Source organism: Microcaecilia unicolor, chromosome 8 (assembly GCF_901765095.1).
Source record: "Microcaecilia unicolor chromosome 8, aMicUni1.1, whole genome shotgun sequence".
Classification (NCBI taxonomy): Eukaryota; Metazoa; Chordata; class Amphibia; order Gymnophiona; family Siphonopidae; genus Microcaecilia; species Microcaecilia unicolor.
In genome coordinates, this window is record NC_044038.1 from 198,854,468 (window position 1) to 198,879,075 (window position 24,608).

Genomic DNA, 24,608 nt, shown 5'->3' on the forward strand with positions numbered 1-24,608 from the left:
AGCTCACTTATAAAATGTCCCAAACGTGGTCCAGGGAACATTCAGAATGAGAGCTTCATAGAGCATTTGATATAATCTTTGGGCAAAAAAACCTCCCATTATGGACATTTCATGAGTGAGCTGATATTACGGAGGTCTTTTTCTCCCTTCAAAGAAGTGTGATTTATTGGATATGTGAGTGCTGTTTTATTTTGTGGGGATACAGTGTGTGTGCTGGAAAACTTTGGTCCCATTTATTGATATTTTTAGTGTACCCTTAATTTATGGTTTATGGTTTAAATTTAATTTGATATACCACTATTTATGAAATACAGCACAATGGTTGACAATAAAACAAGTCTTTGAACAGAAAAGAACTAAAATGACAGGATAGAGAAATAAGATGAAGGAATAGAGAGAATGCACATGCAATCAGAGCAGAATGCGGTTCACAGGTGCCCAGTGCCAGGCAATGCTCAATGGCTGTCTCCAAATGTGGCATTAAATAAATGGCTGCTAAGGGCTGATTTACATTTGGGGAATGACCATTTGAAGCGAAGTGTAGATGATAATAAGTTCCATATAGCTCTCAGTTTAAAAATTTGACTTCTTTGTCATGTACGTCATTATGAGCACGTCCCTCCTGCTAAAGTTCTATCACTGGCTCCCTGTAGAACAGAGAATTATGTTCAAACTTTCACGCTTTTGAGGCTTTTCGGTTAGGTCTTCCTTGTTATCTTTCAACTCCCTACTCTCCTGCTTGTTCTCTCCGTCCGCGTCCTGTCGACGATCTCCGTTTAGTACTCCCAGGTCCCAAACAGGCCCCTTTGGAATCAATACGCCACTGTGCATTCTTTTTTGCTGCTCGCTTTTCATGGAAAAGAAATTTGGGCCGAGTCATCTTTTCACAAATTTAAATTAGCCCTAAAGACCTGGCTATTCAATCTAGCTTTTAATCCTACTTAATGGGCTGTGGTCTTTTCATCATGAAGTTCCATTTCCCCTTATCTTTGTTTTTAACTCTCACTCTCCTCCACCCTTACTGCTCCCCTTCTATTTTCCTCCTTCTTAATTTTTATGTGTGATGAATATCTCCCCTTTGCCTAATTTTTGGTGTGAAATATATTGGCTTGTATAAATGGTCCCTGCTTTTCTATATGAATTTTGTAGTTCTTTTCTGACTTTTCTGATTTTGGTATGATAACTGCTTTGATCTGCTGAGTTAGCAAATATTAAATACATTCTGTAAAACTAAATGCCGAGAGGCATTTGCAGATTTTCTATATTGTTTTGTTTTTGCTGAGTGATTGTGTGTGTATGTTTTGATGGAAGCTCTATAAGTATGTAGACTGTAGATATGTAAATATTTTGCTGTTCATATATGAGCTAGATTTACCCTGCTGTTTCAGTACTGAGACTCTCATACTGTTCTACTAATGCATTTCTACTAATGCGTAGCCAGGTTGTGATGCCAAGGGAGTGGAGAGGCCTGTGCATGTACTGCATAGGTGCATGCACGAACGCACAGCGTAAATGCAACAGACCGGCTGAAAAATAGGCACCGTCCAAAGTCTGTTTGGGAGAGTGGTCACTCCCCTGGTGCCCCACCTAGCTACGTCACTTCTCCTACCCTGAAGCATTACCTGGAATTCCAGTATTGAGATTCACACACCCCAAAGTTGTCAATGTACCACACTCACCTGTGTCTTATGGAAATTATTATTCAAGTACTAAGACCTTCGCACAACTCTGCCAAAACACCACACTCCTGACCCCCAACATCTCCTGTTATTCCAGTGTGAGAATCACATACACTTTCACATGACTCATGAGCCTTAATGATTCTGAATTACATTTTCTGACAATTTTTTCATCCTCTTTTTTTTTTAGCTGGTGGGATTCGTCTATGCCTGTTATGTCATCAGTGTTTTTACTGAGGAGGAAGACAGCTGTAAGTACTAGGCCATGGAGCTCCTGCCTGGGGAAATTCTCTTGCTGAGCAGTAGATGTTTGATTGGGGTTGGGTGGGGAGCAGCACAGGGTGATGGCAGATGTGACTAATAGCATTGAAGTTCTTTTAAGATAGGGCACTTAATAAATCTGGTAAACAAATATGTTTGTGTTACAAAAACCTGTTGTTTCATCCTCTCTCCCAAACTCCGATTGGCTCTTTCAGTAAAGACATCATTCTCACTACTTGACTGGCATCCAAGCAGTATTCTTCCAGAATCTGTGTTCTATCTCCCCCCCCCCCCCCCCCCCCTTCCATTTCTCAAGTCTCTCTGCACAGCTGTGAATAAATAAATAAATAATAGAAGCCTGGTCTTTGATGGAAATGTATTCCAACTGCAGCAGCAAGCAGCAGGAATTGCTTAGGCAAAAATGTTTTACGGGCACAGGCTATTAGGAAAATAGGAGGGGGTTACCTGAAAAACAGCTGCAGTTTTCAGATTATTAGCAATAAATTATATTTTTGACTTTGTCTCTCCGTGGAGCTGGAAGAATTCATATCAATGTGCCCTGCCCAGGGTTGAAATGCCAGCCTGAATAATTAACACTGACAAATCATTAATATTTCACACTCCCGCCTGAAGATCCCTGCAGGAAGCTGAACAAACTGTGACTGCATTGTAATTCTCATTCCCATTTGCAGTTCCTTTTTAAATGTTTCTTTGATATGCAATGGAGAGTAATTACCAGGGTCAACATGCCCTTTACAGAAAGCAAGTATGGACAACATTTTCAGGACAAAAAACATATATGCAAAAATTGCTTCTACAGTGAAGCCCCGATGCTCTAAACTCTGGCGTTGTGCCGGAGAAATACTGAACAGTGTCCCAGGACAACTCCCTACTCCTCAATGCTAATGATATGCAAATTTAAGCGTGTTCATAGTGTTGAGCATCAGGGAGTTGTTTGGGAGTTAGAGGCAGGATGGTGCCTGGCGCATACGTTCAAAAGTTATGTATTAAGCACAACTTTTCAGCACATGCCCAGGATGGCAGCTGTCACTAGTCCTGGTGGTCCAGTGGACCCCAGACCCCCCCCACCCCACCCCAAAAAATACATAAAACCCTAGGGACCCCCCCCCCCCCCCGAAAAAAAATAAAGCCCTGGTGGTCCAGTGGGACCCCTGGCCAGGACCCCCCTCTCTCAAAGACTAGCCTAGCCTTGGTGGCCTAGCAGTGGCCCCCTATAACTTCCCTACCTTGAAGAAGGAGGAGGGAAGGAGTCCTAGTCCCTCCTCCTGCCGGGTGCCATTATCAAAATGGTGGCATCCTGCCCTCCCCGGTGCATCCTGGGATGTACTGGGCTGGGCCTAACTACCAAATAGCCAGCAGCAGGAGGGACTAGGACTCCTTCCCTCCTCCTTCTTCAAGTTAGGGGGGTTGAGGAACACTGCTAGGTCGGGGTCCCACTGGACCACTAGAGTTTTATTTCTTTTTGAAAGGTGGGCGAGCAGGTCTGGGGTCCACTGGACCACCAGGGCCTTACATGTTTTAGGTGGTGGAGGTTCTGGGGTCCACCAGACCACCAGGGCCTTATGTGTTTGGGGGGGTGGGGTGGGGGTTTGGAGTCCACTGGACCACCAGGGCTTTATGTGTTTTGGGGATGGGAGTTCTGGGATCCATTGGACCACTAGGTCTTTGACAGGAGGTCATCCCAGAAGCGTAGCCAGGTTGAGGGCGCGGGGGGAGCAGAGAGCAGATTGCTGGGCGCCGGCGCATATTTTAAATGCGACAGATTGTGTCAAAAACAGGCGCTGAGCTGTCGGAAATCCGTTTGCGGGAGCGGCCGCTTCCCTGGTGACCCACCTAGCTACGCCTCTGGGTCATCCCCTCCCCATGAAGTGGTGTATTCACACACAAAAAATATTGGGGAAACACTGTAAAGAGAGTAAATCATGATGTATAGAGCTTGTTAGTCAGTCGCTCTTGTGGCCAGACTCACTGAAAATGAGCCCAGCTGGGGATACAGCCTATACTGAACTCTCTGTGTACCCCTTCACTAATTATTTAGTTTAGTAGAGAGTTTTACTATACTCGCTTTTGGAATATGCCCTTGTGTCCCGTTTTTGAGGGAGTTCATAGGGATTGACTTTTTGTATACACACATTTGATTTTGAGCACCAGGGTCTGAATGATTTGTGACTCAGACTGGAGAGATTAAGGTGTTCTAGTCCAAGCTTATCCAACCTTTTCTATTGGGGGCCACATTTTATATTTTGTAACATTCAGAGGGCCACAACACACATGCGCACGCATGCTCTCTCAGAATCATCCAGTCATGCACTCTTTGAGAACACTCAGAACAAACTTTAAATTACACATTATTTATTTATTTACTTATAACAATGTATAACAAAATACAATAAAATTGAAAGAAATGCACAAGCAGTCCTAAAATCCAACGTCAAGGAAATAAATAACATTGAAATGTCTTTCTAAAAACAAGAACAGATAGTTTCCTGATCTCACGTGGCAGACTATTCCATTCCTTCCCATTCTCTCTCCCAGTTTAGTGAAAGGTGTCCCTTTATTATATTTATGACCTGCATAACGCTGTCCTCATTTGTACTTTTCTTCTACTGTTGGCATTAAAAAAAACACACTACAAACAGTAATAAAATTCTAATTTTGCAGAGACAGCAAAAATACGCATTAAAGATAACATAATGTTAAACTGCCTGCAGAAAGAAAATGTGGGCAGGTTAGCGTCTATACAAGAAATATGCTACCTGCCCTACTTTCCAGGGGGCAAAAGGCCGGCAAATGGAATTTCAGCTCCCTTCCAAAAACACACATTCTTTCAGTCTTCCAAAGCATTTGGAAGCATCATTCTCTCCCTCCCTGTGTTACCCAACACCATAAAAGGAAAAAAAAAATGTTTTAGCGGAGATGTTTACTTCCAAACACTCACTATATAAACTTAAAAAAAAAATCCACAACAACAAAATTTGTAATTAACCTCAGTATTTACATTCACCCAAATAAGATTTTATTGTTACAGATCCTTTTTTTTTTGTTTTGTTTGTTCTTTTTAATCTGTTGTTGTTGACTTAAATATTAATAAATAACTATCTGGGCCATTTGAGCAGCACAGCACCTCACAATGCATTTGAATGCATTTCAAAGTTAGTCCTTCAGAAACATATGCAGTCATTTTAAAGTCCTCTTTTGGTTCACCTGGCTTCAACTGCAAATTCCTCCAGTGGGATCCCTGCTTCCCTGCTATGACTCTGTCTAATCATGAGCCATACGGCGCTGGATGTTCAGGTTGGTCTCGCAGTATCAAGTCTCATGAGACTTGAAACCATGGGACCAACCTGAACTTCCGGTGCTGCACAGCTCAAGCTTGCGGTTAGACAGAGTCATGGTGGGGAAACAGAGATTCCACCAGAGGAATTATCTGTTTCCACCAAGTATCTGTGGGCCAGAAAAATGAGACTGGTGGGCCGGGTTTTGGCCTGCAGGCCGCAGGTTAGACAAGCCTATTCTAGCCCACCTAATATGCTGTAACCAGCGTCAGGTGATGGAGAAGATCAAAAGTCCTGCTTCCCTACAGCTGCTCCTAGCTCACTTTAGTGCCCATCCTATATACTAATATCAAATGCTTTTAATAAACAATACATTTTGGACATGTAGTCCTGCTTCACTTACATAAAGTGCAGTTGTTATGACTTCTAGAACAGAGGTTCTCAAACCTCTCCTGGGGGACCACCAGCCATTCAGGGTTTCAGGATATCTCTAATGAATATACCTGAGGCAGATTTGCATGCCTATCATTTCCATTTTATGCAAATCTCTCTCATGCATATTCATTAGGGATAGCCTGAAAACCTGACTGACTGGTGTTTTCTCCAGACAGGTTTGAGAACCATTGATCTAGAGCACATGCCAGAGGTACCCAGTGCTGAATCTAATCAGGGCAGACAGCACACATGAATAGGAGACTGAGTTTAAAAGCAGAGACCTGAGAGAGGTTTAAGTAGGTGATGGTAGGATTTTGCTAGTGTATTGACAAATGTGATGTAGGAGTTGGAATATTTAACAGAGAGGACTCCAGCTATGCATATTATTACTGATCAGCTAATTACTTATGTAGTACAACTTGGCAAGAAAATCCAGCCTCAGTCTGCATATAAGGAAGTAAATTCTAAAGGTTCGCACCAGCTGCCAAGGGTAACTGACACTTAGGCTAGCTTTGGGTTCAACATTTTGTTTTGAACTGTTCTTCCAATTGAGGAAAATGGTGAGAAGGGTTGTTTGTGAGATTAATTGAGAGAGGGAGGCTATAATTGATAAAGTGATAAGGAATCAATACTGCTGAATTAGCAAAAAATTGAGGTTGTGGGTGGGGGGGATAGATTCAATCTATAGCAGGGGTTCTCAACCCAGTTCTTAGGATACACGAAGCCAGTTCTGGATGTCAAGATATCCACATTGAATATGCATAAGTTAGATTTGCATATAGTGGAGGCAGTGCATGCAAATTTATCTCATGCATATTCATTTTCAAGGCAGCTACAACCAGACTGGCCTGGTGTGTCCCAAGGACTGGGTTGCGAATCGCTGTAGTGTAAAGAAAAGCTGAACATGGGTTTTAGAAAAGTCTTTCAAGTCTGCACATAAAAAAAGACAGATCTTGCATCATAATGGCAGTGCAGAATCTAAACTTCCTTTTCCTAAAAAAAAAAAAAAAAAATTAGAGAAAAGATTTAAAAACAAACCCAGCATCCATCTGAGTTCTGAGATACCTATTCATTCCCAGAGGGTGTTTTTTCTTTTGGGAGGGGGAGGGAGGGATATTTTACACTGAAGTCATCCCATAGGTTGCCTTTCTACATTGGTTTCATACGTATTTATTTGTATTGTATTTTTGGGGATTTACTAACTGCCTTGATGAAGAGATTCTCCCCAAACAGTGTACAGCAGGTCTAGTTTAATATAATACTTACAATTTTGTTAATAGCATAACAATAGTAAAATAACCAAATATAAAAATAAATACAATCAATGTGATAAATTTGGAGACAGGTAAACTGAACCTTAATAGCAGGAACATGATACAGTATCAGAAATATACACTTTATAACTGCATAGTAGAACAATCACATAACAGAAATATGATAAATGTCAGCAGGGTACAAATGATACCATAATAAGCAGCATGGAAGAACATTCACATAGCATATGTGATGCCTCATGTCAACCAAAAAAACAGCAGATAGTCAATATAAATTATAAGATCGTGAATCAATAATGGAAAAGGGAGAGGACCTCAGACTGGTGATATCTTCAATCAATAAGATTGTATAGATCTAGTCACCATAATATAATCCCTGGTCCTCTACCGACCTCCTCCCTGGGTGTTCACTCATACACTTATAGTGCATATACAATACATAAAGCAGCCATAGTACAAAACATTTTAACAGAACACAATACGACACACCTGAACAATGAACACACTGGAACATTCTAAATAACAGATATGATGCTCATGTCAGTACAATACAGTGAAACATTTTAATAAGCAACAGAGAGAGCAAGTGCAACTGAAACATACAGATGTTTACTGGTCAATATTCAGCCAGTGGGGATGAGCACATTATGTTTAAGTGGAGGATTTCATCATTCAGGCAATAGACTGCTTCTTTCCTGTTCATCTGGTTCTACTAGTGCAGTTTTATTCTTAATATCAAAACTCAGATTCTCCTAAAAGAGATCTTCAACAGATCTCCACAGAGACCTGCAAGAACAACTGAAATATATTTGCACAGTTGTTACAGCAGCAGGGCTGCTCTGACAATACTTGATGGCATGACAGTGTAGCTGTGGAAATAGCAAAACACAGGAAAGCTTTCTTTTTTCAATAGAGGAATGGGCTGTGCTAGCCAGGATTTAATTCCCAGGTATTGGGGCTCTGATAGTATCAACCGCAACCTACCATATATCTCCTAGAAATCAATGATCTTCATCTTTCTGTTTTACACCATTTCAAGATTACATTATTGCATGTCCAGGCGTTCGTCACTCACCTTATCTTTCATTTTTGGGTAGTTTTATTTGCTTTGGATGTTAATTTCTTTCAGTTGATTTCATTGGTGGATTTGATCCCTTTCCTCTGTACCATGTCAATGAGAAACCCAACAACCTGTTGCTCAAGCAAACCTACCTGTAAGTATCTGCTCCAGGCACTGCGCTGAAAAATGGGGACTATTTAAGGCAGCAATATCTTTTAGGGTATTTGCAAACAGTGTCAGATATTGCAGGCAGGTAGTCATTTGTTTCAGAAGAGGGAACTCCTCTGTTGCTGATAATACTTATTAGCAGAATTTAATGTTGTATATCTGCATCCCTTAGAGACAGAGAATTTTTCTCTCACTAACTCATCACATCTGCTGCACAACCTACTGATTGAGCAATCTAAAGGCAAAAGACAGTTCTCAATTACAAATCTTTCCCTTTAGTAAGATGATTGCAGTTGCTCGCAGAAGTTGGGATCATGATGCTTTTCACTTAGCAGTTCCAGTATCAAAGCTTTGTGCTGTTCACCTGCAGGTACCTGAGAACTCAATATCTAAGGGACAGCTAAAGGCACAGAACAAGTCTTTCTAATATTTAGTCAGTGCTGTATTATGTGTAGGAAATTTGTAAGGTGATTTCAGTGCCAGGAGTTGAGGATGTATATTGTTTCAGAGAACAATTAAGTGAGATATGTTGTATTAGAAATCACAGGACTGAAAATTAAAAATACATTTGTCTGAATTTGTGATTGTGGCATATTGTATACAGACAGCCTATTCTCGCTCTCATTGCCTACTGTGGTGGGGGGGGGGGGGGGGGAGGCAGGGTACCTGCCCTCACCCCGACCTTTTACCTCCATTTGTAGACACAAAATGAAATGTAGTTCAGGAGTGGCTCTGAAGCCCCATTGCTCTTCCAGCCCTTCCAGGGCTGCAAAGAGACACAACTGGGCCCAGGGCAGGGCTGGACCGCTGACATTCCTGCACTTTTCTGTCTTTGAGTCACTGCTGTGCTGCTCCCTCGCTCTGGCCTCTCCTTCTTCAATGTGCCAGGAGTCAGGACCCGGATAATTGCATTAACACAATATCACGTTAATGCAATCATCCGGGTCCTGGGTGGCAAGCAGGAGCAGGAGGACAGACCCATAAGCAGGCAGGAAGAAGTTTGCCGGCACCAGTTGCCCCCCCCCCCCCCTCGATGCCCTGAGCCCTACAGTAATTCAGGGAATTAAAGGGGCACAAGTCTACTGTTTTTATGGAACAGTCTTCAGTTTATAGTCAGTAGGGAAGGTAACTTCTCTGATAAAGGAACCAGATTGCACATTCTAACAAGCTCTTTGAACAGTTATCCAGCAAGACTGGATTAGTTTAGCTACTGCCCTGAAGTTGTGTGATGACCACTCTGTACAAAGCAGCACTTTGATGTGAAGTGGGTGGAGCAGAGTTACCTTGTAATGGGTGAACAGTGAATACTGGCACTGCAATCATGCATGAAACATCTTGGCATGTGTTTGAATTACACAGGCAGCTGCTGCTAGGTACTGCGGGTTGTAGCTATGGAATTGAATTCTGGGAACTCTCCTCCCATCCCCTCCAATTATTTACTTACTGTCTTTTTGAAGGAATTCACTCAAGGCGGTGTACAATATGAATAAATCAAACATGAGCAATAGACAATTACAGCAGTAAAAATATTCAAATTACAATACAAAGTATAGCATAGTATACTATTTACAATGTCATAATAGAACATTTTAATTGACAATGTAGGGTATAAGCAAAGATGTAACATATAGATAAGTAAGGGAAAGGGAAATGGGATTTGATATACCGCCTTTCTGAAGAGAGTAAGAGGAGTTAGAAAGTTTCACATAAGGTCAGAGAGATGGTTAACAAATAGATAGGTAAGAGAGTAAGAGGAGTTAGAAAATAATTAGAAAGACAAGATTACTAAAAAAAAAAAAGAAAGAAAGACATTTTGTCTATTGCACTGTAAAAGATGCCTCAGACCTTTTAGAGTTAAAGACAAACTGTTCTTTTGCAGTGTGCTAGGACAGGGAGATATGATAGAGGTCTATAAAATAATGAGTGGAGTGGAAAGGGTAGACGTGAAGCATATGTCTACTCTTTCCAAAAATAATAGGACTAGGGGGCACTGAATGAAGCTACAAAGTAGTAAATTTAAAACAAATTGGAGAAAATATTTCTTCACTTAAACTCTGCAATTCGTTGCCAGAGCATGTGGTAAAGGCAGTTAGCTTAGCGGAGTTTAAAAAAGGTTTGGACAGCTTCCTAAAGGAAAAGTCCATAGACCATTATTAAAATGGACTTGGGGAAAATCCACTGCTTATTTCTGGGATACGCAGCATAAAATGTTTTGTACTTTTTCAGAATCTTGCCAGGTATTTGTGACCTGTATTGGTCACTGTTGGAAACAGGATGCTGGGCTTGATGGACCTTTGTTCTGTCCCAGTATGGCAATACTTACATACTTATGTTAAGAGTCTCTTCTAATGAGAAAGTGTAGAGAGTGTGTGGAGACATGTACTTGCTCTAGATGATATGACAAAACAACCTCAACAAGATCAAGGCAGGATGACTGGGTTCTGTAGGAGGCAGCAGGATATAATGACTTTCCGCAGAGTTATGTTGCTTCTTGAAGGCGAGATGAGTGCAACAGCTCCTTTCTGGGCTCCTTCCCCGTCTCCACTGATGCTCCCTTTGCAATCACTTTACTCATTCTGTTCCCCGATCTGTTTCCCTTCTCCTTTCCTCACAGCATAGTATTATTAACGGTCTTTCTGACACTATGCTCAAAGTTATTCTGGGAGGGGGGCAATAGGGAAATACTTTCAACTGACTGGATAAGCAGTATTCCTAAATTTGAGTGTAGAGTTATCCTTCCATGACATATTTTAAAGTTAAAATGAATTGTTCCTTCTGTTAAGCCTAAAGGCATTTCAACTTTACAACTGGGGTGAGTGACCTGCAAACTGCTGGGCAATCAAATAACTGCATTCACAATCTTTAATGTGGGCAGTGGTTCAGCTTGTGAGCATTTACTACTACTATTACAAATCATTTCTATAGCGCTACCAGTCGTACGCAGCGCTTCACAATTTAACATGAAGAAAAGACAGTCCCTGCTCAAAAGAGCTTACAATCTAAATCAGGACAGACAGACAGGACAAATAAGGGATAAGGGTAAGACAGACAGATAGGACACATAGGGAAGAGATTATTGAAGAGAGGAAGACAAGATAAAGGTTACGAGCAGGTGACAAGTTAGGAATTAAAAGCAGCATCAAACAGGTAGGTCTTTAGCCCGGATTTGAAGGCGGCCAGGGATGGAGCTTGACTTAATGGCTCAGGGAGTCTATTCCAGGCATAAGGTGCAGCAAGATAAAAGGAATGGAGTCTGGAGTTAGCGATGGAGGAGAAGGATACAATTAGGAGAGATTTGCCTAGTGAACGGAGTTCCTGGGAAGTGTAGGGAGAGATGAGGGTGGAGAGGTAGTGAGGGGCAGCAGAGTAAATGCACTTATAGGTTAATAAGAGGAGCTTGAACTGTATATGGAAACGGATAGGGAGCCAGTGAAGTGACTTCAGAAGAGGGCTGATATGGGCATAGCGACTTTGGCGAAATATTAATCGTGCAGCAGAATTTTGAACAGATTGAAGAGGAGAGAGAGCGCTGAGTGGAAGACCGGTGAGAAGCAAGTTGCAGTAGTCCAAGCGAGAGGTGATGAGAGTGTGGATGAGGGTTCTGGTAGCGTGCTCAGAAAGGAGAGGGCGATATTATAGAGGAAGAAACAACAGGTTTTAGCAATCTGTTGAATATGTGCAGAGAAAGAGAGGGAGGAGTCAAAGATGACCCCAAGGTTACAAGCAGATGAGACAGGAAGAATGAGCGTGTCACATATTGAGCTTCAGGTGACGGTGAGACATCCAGGCAGCAATGTCAGACAGGCAGGCAGATATCTTGGCCTGGATTTCTGCTGAGATTTCTGGTGTGGAGAGGTAGATCTGGGAGTCATCAGTGTAAAGGTGATATTGAAAACCGTGGGCTGAGATCAGAGCACCAAGGGAGGAAGTATAGATGGAGAAAAGGAGAGGTCCTAGGACAAATCCTTGAGGTACACACACTGAGAGTGGGATAGAGGAAGAGGAGGATCCACCAGAGTAGACACTAAAAGTACGCTGAGAGAGATAAGAAGAAAACCCGGAAAGAGCAGAGTTCTGAAATCCAAGTGAGGACAGCGTGCCAAGGAGTAGTAGTAGTAGTAGTAGGCTGTGATCAACAGTGTCAAAAGCAGCAGAAAGATCGAGAAGGATGAGGATAGAGTAGAGCCATTTAGGTCACAACTGGTGGGATATAAAAGGAGCTGTTCTGCTTTAAAGAAGCACACACCCTCAATCTAGGGCCATCTTGTGCTTGGGTTACAACAGAATCAGCCACAGAGGTTCTTCACAGATACGATTTTAATGGTTTCAAGGTGTCCCATAAACATAAAGAGCAAATACAGTCACAGCTGGTGTTCTCTACCCAAAGTGAAGAATAATAGTCTGATGTGATCCAGCTGCCATACGCTGTCGTCTGCCACTTCCTTGTAACTCTTCCTGCATAGCCTTTGTAATCATCCTTTGGATGAAACTTTGTGATTGAAGAGTGAAGGAGATCTGTTCTAGATAGTAATTCCACCCCTCCCCCCCCCCCCCCCCCCCCCCCCAGTAATCTAGTGGCTGGTTTATCCTTCTACGACATGCATGCTCTTCTATCTAGTTCTGGTGTTCTTAAAATCCCCACAAATTAGAACCACAAACCCCAGCATGGGTTAGCCTGTTTCTTCTGGGAGAAGGGTCATTGGCTATGCTATTTTTCTGGTTACTACTGAAATTCAGCATTGGTGAGATCACTTCAGCATGGGATTCCATAGCAATAATCACCTCTAAATTTAAAAAGCTATTTGATCAGGTAGTGGTGTACAAAGAAACAATGGAAAATTTGAGGCAATATCTGCTTGATGATATCACAAAACCAGCTGAACCCACAATCCAAACTTTCTTGCCAATGTAATAAAGTGCAGGAGGCTTAGCAGGGGTTCTGAGCAAAGTTTTCTGCACTATTACAGCCACCCTAGCCAGAAAGGAATTTAGCATACACCAAAACCGTGCACAAAGACATTGGTGCACTGCCCATTTAAATCCAATGGTACTGAAGGTTTTAGCTATTAAACTCAGATGCAACAAAGTACACCGAAGATCTGAACACCAAGGGCACAGTTTTCTAATGCTGGAACTTTAGCCGGTAGTCTGAGCAGGAGTAGAAAGCTCATTCTTCTGTGGTTAGCACTAGTGAGGTTTCATGCCTGTTTGTTTGAGCATGAAGGACCCACAACTTATTTCTTGCTCTGTTGAGTCAATGGGGGGGGGGGGGGGGGGGGGAGGGGAACAGCATGGGAATGAGGAGCCGAGGTGATCAGATCACAGAATTTAGAGTTAACAGGGAGGTGCCATAGCTCTGTAAAGGGTCATTTTGCTATGGTGTACTAACAGATTTAGCGTGCACTAAGTGATAAGACAAAAATTTAAATACCATACCAATAATATTTATGCATGGAATAGTATTCTGGATATGGATGCAAACCTAGGTGCTGATACAGTTTTTTAATGCACAAATGATATTGTAGCAGATGCACATCATCAATTCATACATGTTTACATAGTGATTAATGTGCTCTCCTGTATCAGTGCACAGTTTTTGCATACAATTTAGTTACAGCATTGGCTGCAAAACCTTTTTTTACAGTGAGCATTAGGAAACTGTTTAGAGGGAGCATTAATGTGAATGATGGGGTGTATTGTGTAAGAGAAGGAGGAGACAGAAGTGTATGTCAGAACTGCCAAGCCTGCTTTGGAGGGCCACTTCCCACCCAAAATCAGGACACTCCCATGGAACACGGGAGAGTCGGGAGCCAACCAGGCAGAGTTTTCTCTGCCCTTTATGACCACAAGCAGCTTCATCTCACCACCAACACTCGGTGCTTTGAGATTAACAAGGAGGAAATAGGGGCCATGCAAGTTGAAGCTGTTCAGGGTTTATTTATTTAGTTGCATTTGTATCCCACATTTTCCCACCTATTTGCAGGCTCAGTGTGGCTTACATAGTACCGTAAAGGCATGCGCAGGTCCGGTAGGAACAGTTACAATGTGATATTGTGTTTGGGTAAGGTACCCATGTTTCAGGTACAATGGGGTCGAAGAGAGGAAAGGTTGTAAAGTGTCCATTTCGAGTTTTGGTTTTGCTGTGTTGCAGTTACAGTGGGGGTTGAGAAGAGGAAGGTTATGAAGTGTCCATTTCAAACTTGGATTTGCTGTGATGTGGGGTGTAGGTATTTATGTTGGGTCAGTGATATATGCCTTTTTGAACAGGTTGGTTTTTAGTAATTTCCTGAAGTTTAGGTGGTCGTAGGTTGTTTTCACCGCTTTTGGCAGTGCGTTCCATAGTTGTGTGCTTATGTAGGAGAAGCCGGATGCATAGGTTGCTTTGTATTTCAGTCCTTTGCAGTTTGGGTAATGGAGGTTTAGGTATGTTCGGGATGTTCTGGTAATGTTTCTGATTGGTAGGTCTGTGAGGTCTGTCATGTATCCTGGGACTTGGCCGTAGATAATTTTTTGGACCAGTGTGCAGATTTTGAAGGTGATGTGTTCTTTGATTGGGAGCTAGTGCAGTCTGGAGCGGTCTAGAGTTTCTTTGTGAGTTGTTCCTTGCACCCTGCATAGATTCCGTTGCAGTAATCTACATGGCTTAGTACCATTGATTGTATTAGGTTCCGAAATATTTCCCTCGGGCAGAAAGGTTTTAAGCGTTTGAGTTTCCACAATGAATAGAACATCTTCTTTGTTGTGGAGTTCACTTGGCTCTCGAGTGTGAGGTTGCGGTCAATAGTGACGCCGAGTATTTTCAGACTCTGAGATAGGGAGGGAGTTTCCAGGAGTGATTAAGGTTGTGGGTTTGTATGTATTGTGTTGAGATGAGATGATAAGGCAGTGTGTTTTTTCAGTGTTAAGTTTCAGCTGAAAAGAGTTTGCCCACGAGTCCATAGTGTTCACTCCGAGTTTGATTTCATTGGCAATTTCGGTTAGATCATGTCTAAAGGGAATGTATATTGTGACATCATCTGCATAGATGAATGGGTTGAGTCCTTGCTTTGATAAGGACTTGGCCAGTGGGATCATCATTACGTTGAAAAGTATTGCTGATAGTGGTGATCCTTGGGGTACTCCACAGTCTGCTTTCCAAGGTGGGGAAATGTTTAAGAGTGATTTCACTTGGTATGTTCTGGTGGTTAGGAAACCCTTGATCCAGCTAAGTACATTTCCGCCAATACCGAAGTAGTCTAAGAGTCATAATAGTATATTGTAGTTAATCATGTCGAATGCGCTCGACCTATCGAATTGGAGAAGTATACTTTTACCTATGGCTATTTCCTGTTTGAATTTGGCTAGGAGAGTGATTAGCACAGTTTCAGTACTATGGAGGGGGCGAAATCCTGATTGTGACTGATGTAGTATTGAGAACTTGAGGGTTGCAGTGCTGGCAGTGAAGCATTGAGAGGGGGAGGAGTGGAGGTGGGGTATGAACTGGGGTGGGAGATGGGGCCAACATCTCTCTTTTACCATATCTGGTGTACGTGAATCACAGGAGAGGTTTATATTAAAACATTTTGATATACCACCTTTTCTGGTTTACAATAATAAAAAAAATCAATAGAAAAGAATGCCATAAAAAAATAGGAAAGAATTGTTTTAATTGTTTTTTTTTTTAATTGTAATAGGAAAGAAATTTTAAAAAATGAGGAGTGTGTATGAATAGAGGGACAAAGAGGATTGCAGCTATGTTCGTTCTCTCATCTTCCCATTAACTGCAGATCTATGCCTATAGATGAGTTCTCTGAACAAGGCTTGATCTAAATTTCAAGAAAGCAGTTATAATAGGAAAACTCTGGAATCATCTGGTATCAATCAGCAAATTTAAGAACAGACTGGGTAAAAGTAATAGAAAGCAGGAGATGGTCATGCAATGATTGGAATTATGGATACTGTACTTGTACCAATAGCCACTGGAAAAGGCAGATATCAGGTTCTGAAATACCATCATCACACCTCAGATCATAAAACTTGTTAGTCTTATTCCACCTGCAGTTGTAGGTAGGGTCTGTAGATTTGAAGGACAAGACTGTAAGGAAAGGAAATATAGATGTACACATCTCTGAACATTGCAGACTCAGGCATGTGTGTTATGTAGGGAGCAGACTAACATTGTCTTCCTGGAGCCCAGCATGCAGTGTTTGCACAGTAGCACAGGAACAGACACTCTTGGATGAAAGTTTCATGTTTCGCCAACTAATTTCTGGTCTTCATGTCTTCTCTGCAGGCCTGCATAAGTAAAGGTCCCCACCACTCAGTGGAACAGAGCCCCGTCCCTTGGCAGCAATACAGACCATCAGCCAGATCGCTGATGCCAGAAGAACTACCAGACAGAGCCTACTCATTGCAATTTGTTTCTCTGCTGACATACAGGACTGTGCCACTGTTCCTAAGAACAAATTGGTCATAGATGAAACTCTAGAGTCCAGTACAGGCTGCCACCAGCAAAAGAGGCAGGGGAGCATGGTACAGACCTTCACAGTTCTGATTACCCTTCAAAACTTTCTTTTCCTGCTGTCATCAGCACTTCGGGAGGCATGGAAACTTTGTGTAATCACCGAGAAAAAAAAACAACAAGACTTTTCTACTTTCATCTCATTCTATAAAAGAGGATGTTTAGACATATGCATAGGAAGAAACAGCATCAGCCATGAGAGAACGTTTTGCAGTGCCCCATCTTTCACTCGGTTGTAATCCAAAATGTAAAATTTGGGGAGAAAAGGAACAAGTTCTAGCACCCAAGAGAGAAAATGAATTAAAGTCTTGTTTGAACCCTCTAGTAAGTTAAAATGGTACAAGAACAGAGCTCAAGCAACTGGTTATTTATTTTTCCAGCTGTTCCACTACTGAATTCAAGCACTGATAAAGTGTAGCAGCGTTACCTATGGGCAAGGTGCTCCTCGAGAACTCATCTTGGCTTTTCTAAATTCCCTCCATAGCCAGTTCTACTAGGAAAGACTCTATGTATATTCATTGTCTTGAAAGACGTAGAACTGAGGCTCTTTAAATTAACTTCTCCATTAGGAACGCCACTTGACTTTTTCCTCTGTGAAGGGTAGTGGCAGGTGGAGGAAAAGGCACTCCTGTTGAAACATCACTGCTGAATGGGAAACTACAACAGAGACTTGCAGCTTGAGTCCGAGTAGAGTGAATACAAGACTCCAGCCTACAATAACAGCCATGAACTAAAGCTGAGGGGGATTTCTCATTATTTGACTACAGGAAAGGCACAAGCAGACAGATTGAGCCCTATTAGTCACACAATAATCATAGGGTATATTAAAGATTTTTTTTTTAAATCACTCATTTAAAGTTAAGCCACAAGATTAATCACATAATCCAACCTTGATGACAGCTATGATGCAATGTGAAGAGTCAAAATAAAGAAGCATGTATGCAACACTTAAAAAAAATGAAGCCATGTTTTTAGAACTTTAAAAACAAAAATTTAAGAAACTAGTAATGCCTTCAAGTACAGGAAGTATAAACAAATATCTATTAAGCCAATTTTTTTTTAGACAGCAGTACCTTGGCATGCTCAGGATGCAGAAATCTAGATTTGTCAATAATAAATTCTGCTTTTGAGAATAAACATTCACATGGCATGAAGGTGGCTGTAATACAAAGATAAGGTCTTGCCAATTTGGAAAGAGCTGAGTACTCGGTGCAGCATCTTCTCCACCCATCTAACAACAACCTGAAATTCTCCAGTTAAAGTGGGCTGCAACTCAGCTTACAGGCTGTTCCTCATTTTCATCATCAGAGGCAGGTGGCAGATTCAATTTCATTCTCTTCTGTCATTGTTTCATGGGTGATGGAAGTGAAGGTTTATGGCTTGAAGATTTCACAACAAGCAATTATTTGATGGAAAGCCAAAGTATTTTCATGTTTCATCAGAGTAAGAATGTCAATTTCTTGAACTGTGTTTGCAAAGAACCTTTGACCCTAAAAAGTTGCTGTTTAACAAAACTCTTATAATTGGCTATGGACATTTTCCTTCCATCAGCCTTCTAGTTTATAGGCAGTGATGTACATGAATCAGCAAATGGTTGCTTTATACTTAGACCTGTGCTAAAAATAATTCACACTAAAACTGTAATGTTTCTGCCAGGTACTTGTGACTTAGATTGGCCACTGTTGGAAACAGGATACTGGGCTAGATGGACCGTTGGTCTGACCCAGTATGGCTATTCTTATGCTAAATAAAGAACCTGAATTGTAATTTATATATCACCTTATACTTGCTTTCCAGCCCAGCAATGACACCAGCTCTGCAAACGTTTTGAGCAACAAGCAGGGCTACTGTAAATGTATTACATGCCACATGTGGTTTGGGGACAAGGGACCTAAAAATTAAATGATTAGTAGTCTTTTTTTCACAGCTGTGTGGTTGTCAGGCTCTATTGTTTTGCTTTGACTGCAGCTGCCATGGGAGAAGCTTGCTATACAGTCTTAAAACAGCAGCAGGTCCAGGGTAGGGAAGAGGTTGGCTATCATGCTAGCCACAGCATCCAAGGCTGAGTGAGATGGGTATGAGCATATGAAATCAATCCATCTTTGCACAACAGCCCATAGGGTGGAAGTTAATTTTTATAACCATTCCAATAAGCCAGTTGTGCAGCAAGTTAGGAACTCTGTTCGACTCTCAAGCACTCCTTATGTTGATGGACACTACTTCACATTTTCTCCAAGGAAGCTCAAAACAAATTTTTCACACTTTTCTGAATAGCCCTCACAGCAGCACATCTTATCTCTATCCTACCGTCAGGCAACCTGAAGTGGTGGTAGGGTCTTGACTTTTCTATACATATCTTACTACAGTATTTGCAAGTGTCCACTTGTTACAGAAACACAGAGAAATACTGTACAAAGAAAAGTTACAAAGAAACACAGTTACCACTATAAACAAGAGAGAGTGGCCCAGAATCTTAGGAGATGCCACAAGAAATAATATTAACCCCATGTCGGTGGTTGAATTTGCCAACAACAGGGTTATTCAAAGTTGTTAGATCACAGGACGACATCGTGGGACTGGGAGACTGGGCATCCAAATGGCAGATTATGTTTGATGTGAGCAAGTGCAAGGTGATACATGTTCAAAAGAGGAACCCAAACTATAGGTACGTGATGTAAGGTGCCGCAGTAGGAGTCAATGACCAGGAAAAGGACCTAGGAGTCGTAAGCCATTATTAAAATGGACTTGAGAAAATCCAATACTTATTTCTAGGATAAGCAGCATAAAATGTACTTTACTGTTTTGGGATCTTGCCAGGTACTTGTGACCTAGATGGGCCAGTGCTGGAAACAAGATGCTGGGCTTCATGATCGGGTCTGTCCCAGTATGGCAACACTTATGTACTTAGAAAAGGCTAGACCTAAATTATGCCACAGATTACAACTAAACATCAATTTTAAAAAGGCATGGGATAAGCATGTGGTATTGCTAAGGAAAAGGAAGGAGTTAGGGGTTACATAGGATAGGCAGAATTGATGGGCCATATGGCCTTTATTTGCCATCATGTTTCTATGGTGGTTTTCTAACAATGGATAACTTTTTCAGGTCAAAATATTTAAGATGTGCTAGTAAAAAAAAACAAGCAAATATTTCACCCCTTCAGGGATAAGCCAATAACAATGTTGCGCCCAAGCTTCTCCCAAATCCAGAAAGATCTTCAAGGGTCCTGTGTATTCCTCATGACATCTGGCTCCAACCACAGTTCAACCATAATGTCTTATCCTTCTGCCCCTGAGCAAGGTTTTCTGCACCCCCCCCCTCCCCAATTTTTTTCCCCACTAAGGCAAATAATACATCTTATTAAGCAGAGGTATAACTTCCAGCATACATTTCAAATAATTTCAAATTCACAATAAGATACTTTAAATAAGGGACCCACCAGTAGGCTTAAGAAAGTTCAATATCAAGAGATTCAACTGTCTATTGAAATTTTCACTCTGCTCAATTTGCATGGATAAGTTAAGATTATCTTTAGTGGTTGCTTAAATAGAAATGTCGATCCTGAAAGAGAATGTAGGTTGAGGTTCTGTGAGCAGTTCCTGTTTGCTGGTACAAATTTGATTTTCTTTGGTATGAAATGCCTCATACTAAAAGAAAAGGAGTGTGAAAGCCAGCCAGAACTTCAGCCCAGATACAGCAAAACCTCGACTCCATTTGACAACCAGAAAAAGTACCTGAAGAGAGCCCTGCTGCAAGGTCAGCGGAAGAAGCTACCATCCCCTTGGGGCAGGACATGTCATTATCCCTGCCACAGACTGACATTTCACCATGTCCTGCTGCTGTACAGAAGTGACAGTGGGTCTCAAACTGGCCGATGGAACCAGAGCAGCAAAGGAAATGCTCCTGCTGGTATAGTGGCAGAAATTGCTATCAACAGGGAAAAGTTGATTGCAGCCCTCCCCCCAACCCCATGGCAATTACATACATACACAAATATTGCCATAGTAGGACACAGCAAAGGCCCATCGAGCCGAGCATCCTGTTTCCAACAGTGGGGCCAATCCAGGTTGCAAGTACCTGGAATGCTCCCACAACAGTACAGTTCATGTTACTTATCTTAAAAATAAGCAGTGGATTTTCCACCATGTCCATTTTAATAGTGGTCTACAGCCTTTTCTTTTAGGAAGCTATCCAAACCTTTTTTAAACCCTGGTAAGCCAACTGCTTTTACTACAGTCTCTGGCAACAAATGCCAGAGATTAATTACAGGTTGAGTGAAAATATGTTTTCTCAAATTCATTTTAAATTTACTACTTTGTAGCTTCATCGCATGCCCTCTAGTCCTAGTATTTTTTTAAAAGAGTAAACAAGCGATTCACGTGTAGCCGTGCCACTCCACTCATTACTTTATAGACCTCTATCATATCTCCCCTTTAGCCATCTTTTCTCCAAGCTGAAGAGCCCTAGCCACTTTAGCCTTTCCTCATAGGGAAGTCATCCCATCCCCTTTATCATTTTTGTCACCCTTCTCTGTACCTTTTCTAATTCCACTATTATCTTTTTTGAGATGCGGTAACCAGAATTGTACACAATATTCAAGGTGCTATTGCACCGCATTATAACAGCCTCATTTTTGTTTTCCATGCCTTTCCTAATAATACCTAACATTCTATTTGCTTTCTTAGCTGTCACCACACCACGCAGAAGTTTCAACATATCATCAATGCTGACACCTGGATCCCTTTCCTGGTTGGGGGACTCCTAATGTGGAACTGTGCAGTACATAACTGTAGTTCAGGTTCCTCCACATGCAGCACTTTGCACTTACTCACGTTAAACGTGAGCTGCCGTTTGGATGCCCAGTCTCCCAAGGTCCTTTTGTGATTTAACAACTTTGAATAACCGTGTGTTGTCAGCAACTTTAATTACCTCACTAGTTACTCTCATCTCTAGAGCATTTATAAATATGTTAAAAAGCAACGGTCCCAGAACAGGCCCTGGGTAAATCCACTAGCTACCCTTCTCCATTGAGAATACCAACCATTTACCCCTACTCTCTTTTAACCCACAATAGAACACTACCTCCTATCCCATGCCTTTTAAAAACCCAGATACACAATAGCGACCGGCTCACCTTTATCCACATGATTGTTCACCTCTTCAAAGAAATGTAGTAGATTTAGTGAAGGGAAATCTTGCCTCGTCAATCCATGCTGGTTGTCTCATTACGCCATGCTTTTGAATACGCTCTGTAACTTTGTTCTTTATAAAATAGTGTCTACCATTTCACCCCACCCCAACATCAGGCGCACAGGTCTACAGTTGCCCAGACTCTGGAACTTTTTTTTTTTATAAAGAGTAGCATTACATTGGCCACGCTCCAATCTTCTGGTACCACGCTTGATTTTAAAGATAAATTACAGATTACCAACAATAGTTCTGCAAGTTCATTTTTCAATTCTATCAGTACTCTGGAAAGAATACCATCCCATCCAGGCGATTTGCTACTCTTCTATTTGTCAATCTACGCCATTACATGCTCCAGGTTGAGAGAGGTTTCATTCAGTTTCTCAGCTTTGACTAACATTTATGGCACCAGATTAAATGTCTCAGGGTCAGAGCCCATCCAGGACACTGCTAATCCTGTAGCTAAAGTGAAGCACTCTCTCAAGTATAAAATTAAACAGGATGCTGTCGAACAAGAGAAACATACTCAAATAGAAATATCAACTCTTAAACAGGGATTGCAACTATGATAAAGGATAATCTTAAAATTCACAGGAATTGCCATCTGCTTATAGGGCACCAAGATTTGGGTAGGTTTGACTGCTCTTTGTCTTATTTGGTTTTCATAGTAAAAAGCAGCTATCGCCTCTAATGTGAGCCTATAAAATAAATACCCAGCCACCCCTCTGCTAGCTAAGTGCTTTGCACTCACACTAGCCTGTGCTAGAAGCATCCACTCATGCAACACAGATCCAAACCACATTCAGGAACACTACCATGCTGGAAGTAGAGCTTACAACTTCCTAGAAAACACTACAGCTAGGAAAGAACAGTAGCTTGTATTTAAGATTTCTGCTTCTAGAGTTTAAGTACCCATAAAATATTGACCATTCCAAAACACAGCATTCATCTAGTAAACTGCTGTCTGCTTGTATTCTCTCATGAGCCTTTGGTTCCTTGTTTGCTTGACTTTCCCTAAGTATGTATTTGACTTAAGCAGGGGGGAAAACCTCTTTAGTACCTAGCTACACAAATATTGATTTCTTTAACTCTGATGAGCTGGAACATAAACCCTGAAATTAGAGAACTTAACTATATTTTACAATGAAATAATCCACAATCATCATCCAACTAAAAATAGAGTTGAAGATCATTGAAGACACTCTACCCACCATGTAAGGAGGGAGGATCAAAGCGAAATGGATTATCTTAAGTCCTTAACACTGATTTTACCCCAATTTCTCAAGTGTAAGCATACATCATCCCCCGGGGGGGGGGGGGGGGGGGGAGGGGAGAGAGAATTTAGGCCTTGTGTCCCAAAGCAAGGTGTATTTTTTTCTTCTTTCCTTTTAAATACCACCGTTTAGGGCCTGATTTTGTAAGGAAAACAGCTGTAGGAGAAGTTCCCCTCCCGCCCTCAAAAAACCCATGTACCTAGGTGACCAAGATAGGTGCCCAGCTTACACCTCAATAGCACTGAAATGCTGACAGTTACCCTGTGTCTGAGGAACTGATAAAAGATGTGTGTATACATCATAGAATGCCCACCTCTATCCAACACCACAGCACCCACCCAACGTATGCTTAAGTAGAGGGCCTGGTCAGCCTATATACTAGTGTACAGTTTCATACAAAGGTCTTACAGATAACAAGACCTGTATAATGTTTAGCATAAAATGAAAATGCTCTGCTTGTACTACAGTAGCTGCAGAGCCTTGGTGCTGCTCACTAACAAGCACCTGCTTCTAGCAATTTTTAAAGTAACATAAAATGAAAAAGAAAAGCAACATGATGCCAAATCAGTCATCTTCCCTACACAGAAATTAATAAAAAAAAAAAAGTCCCATCCCCCCCCCCCCCCCCCCCCATTTACTCAGAAGTAAAAAGCTTAACCCAAAAAACTAAATCTCTTAAAGAAAAGGGTTAGTTTATATACCAAGAGTCTACAGCCAGATTTTATTTACGTTTTAGGAATCAGACCATTCAGATTTTGTTCTTTTTCTGTGCTGCTGGAGCACTTGCTAGAATAAAAGCTATTACAATCTGAAGTCAAATTAATGGCTTCTACATCGCCTTCAGCTGGTGATGTGTTGGCTGGTATCTGCTGCCCTCTAAGGGAAAGGGCACCAGCCTGCAGTTTGTTTTAACTGAAAATACCATGGTAGTGCAGAAAGCTGAGCACCATCTTTATACTAATGGAAATCCTGGTGGATGCTATGGCCACCTGCTAGAGAGCAGCTCTGTGACACAGAAAGGCTAGTTAAGACTAACTGAATGCAAGAGTCCATCCCTGTAGTCCATTTTAGCCAGACTAAGCAAAGTATAATAGCAAAGCTCATACAGGATAGCTTGCAATCAGATTTCCTTACAAGGCACTGAGATGTGTGTCTCCTGCTCTAGTACCACCACTTTTTATTCAACAAATCACCTTAGTTCTAGCTACTGGTAATGGATGGTGGGAATACCATAGCAAAACAGTTGGTGAGAGGAGCATGCTCTAAAAAATTGTAGTCTTTGTTTTGGGGAGGATTTCAGACTACAAAGATTTGAGTTGAAACAAACATTTACCATATGTGAAGTAAAATATGTGAAACAGGTCCCCACATTTCAGTTTATGAGAGACAGGACATTTGTGATCTAGCTGTAGAATGTGAAACTCACAGAAGGTACATGGGCTGTAATATTCCTAGCCTTGTAACTTAAATTCAG

At 41.5% G+C, this 24,608-nt stretch overlaps 1 protein-coding gene across 3 annotated transcripts in view; it reads left to right on the forward strand.

Annotated features, from left to right (window-relative positions):
* NKAIN4 (sodium/potassium transporting ATPase interacting 4) overlaps positions 1 to 17,511 on the forward strand; it is a 110,064-nt gene extending 92,553 nt beyond the window's left edge. The window contains exons 5-7 of one of the 3 annotated variants that reach the window (XM_030212962.1): positions 1,870 to 1,930; positions 8,075 to 8,159; positions 16,446 to 17,511. In XM_030212962.1, coding sequence (XP_030068822.1) covers positions 1,870 to 1,930; positions 8,075 to 8,159; positions 16,446 to 16,455 — 156 coding nt within the window. In that variant the 3' untranslated portion in view covers positions 16,456 to 17,511. Of the gene's footprint in view, positions 1 to 1,869; positions 1,931 to 8,074; positions 8,164 to 16,445 lie in introns of those variants that run through there. The other 2 variants (XM_030212964.1, XM_030212963.1) reach the window with 2 other exon arrangements.
* The last annotated feature ends 7,097 nt before the right edge of the window (positions 17,512 to 24,608 follow it).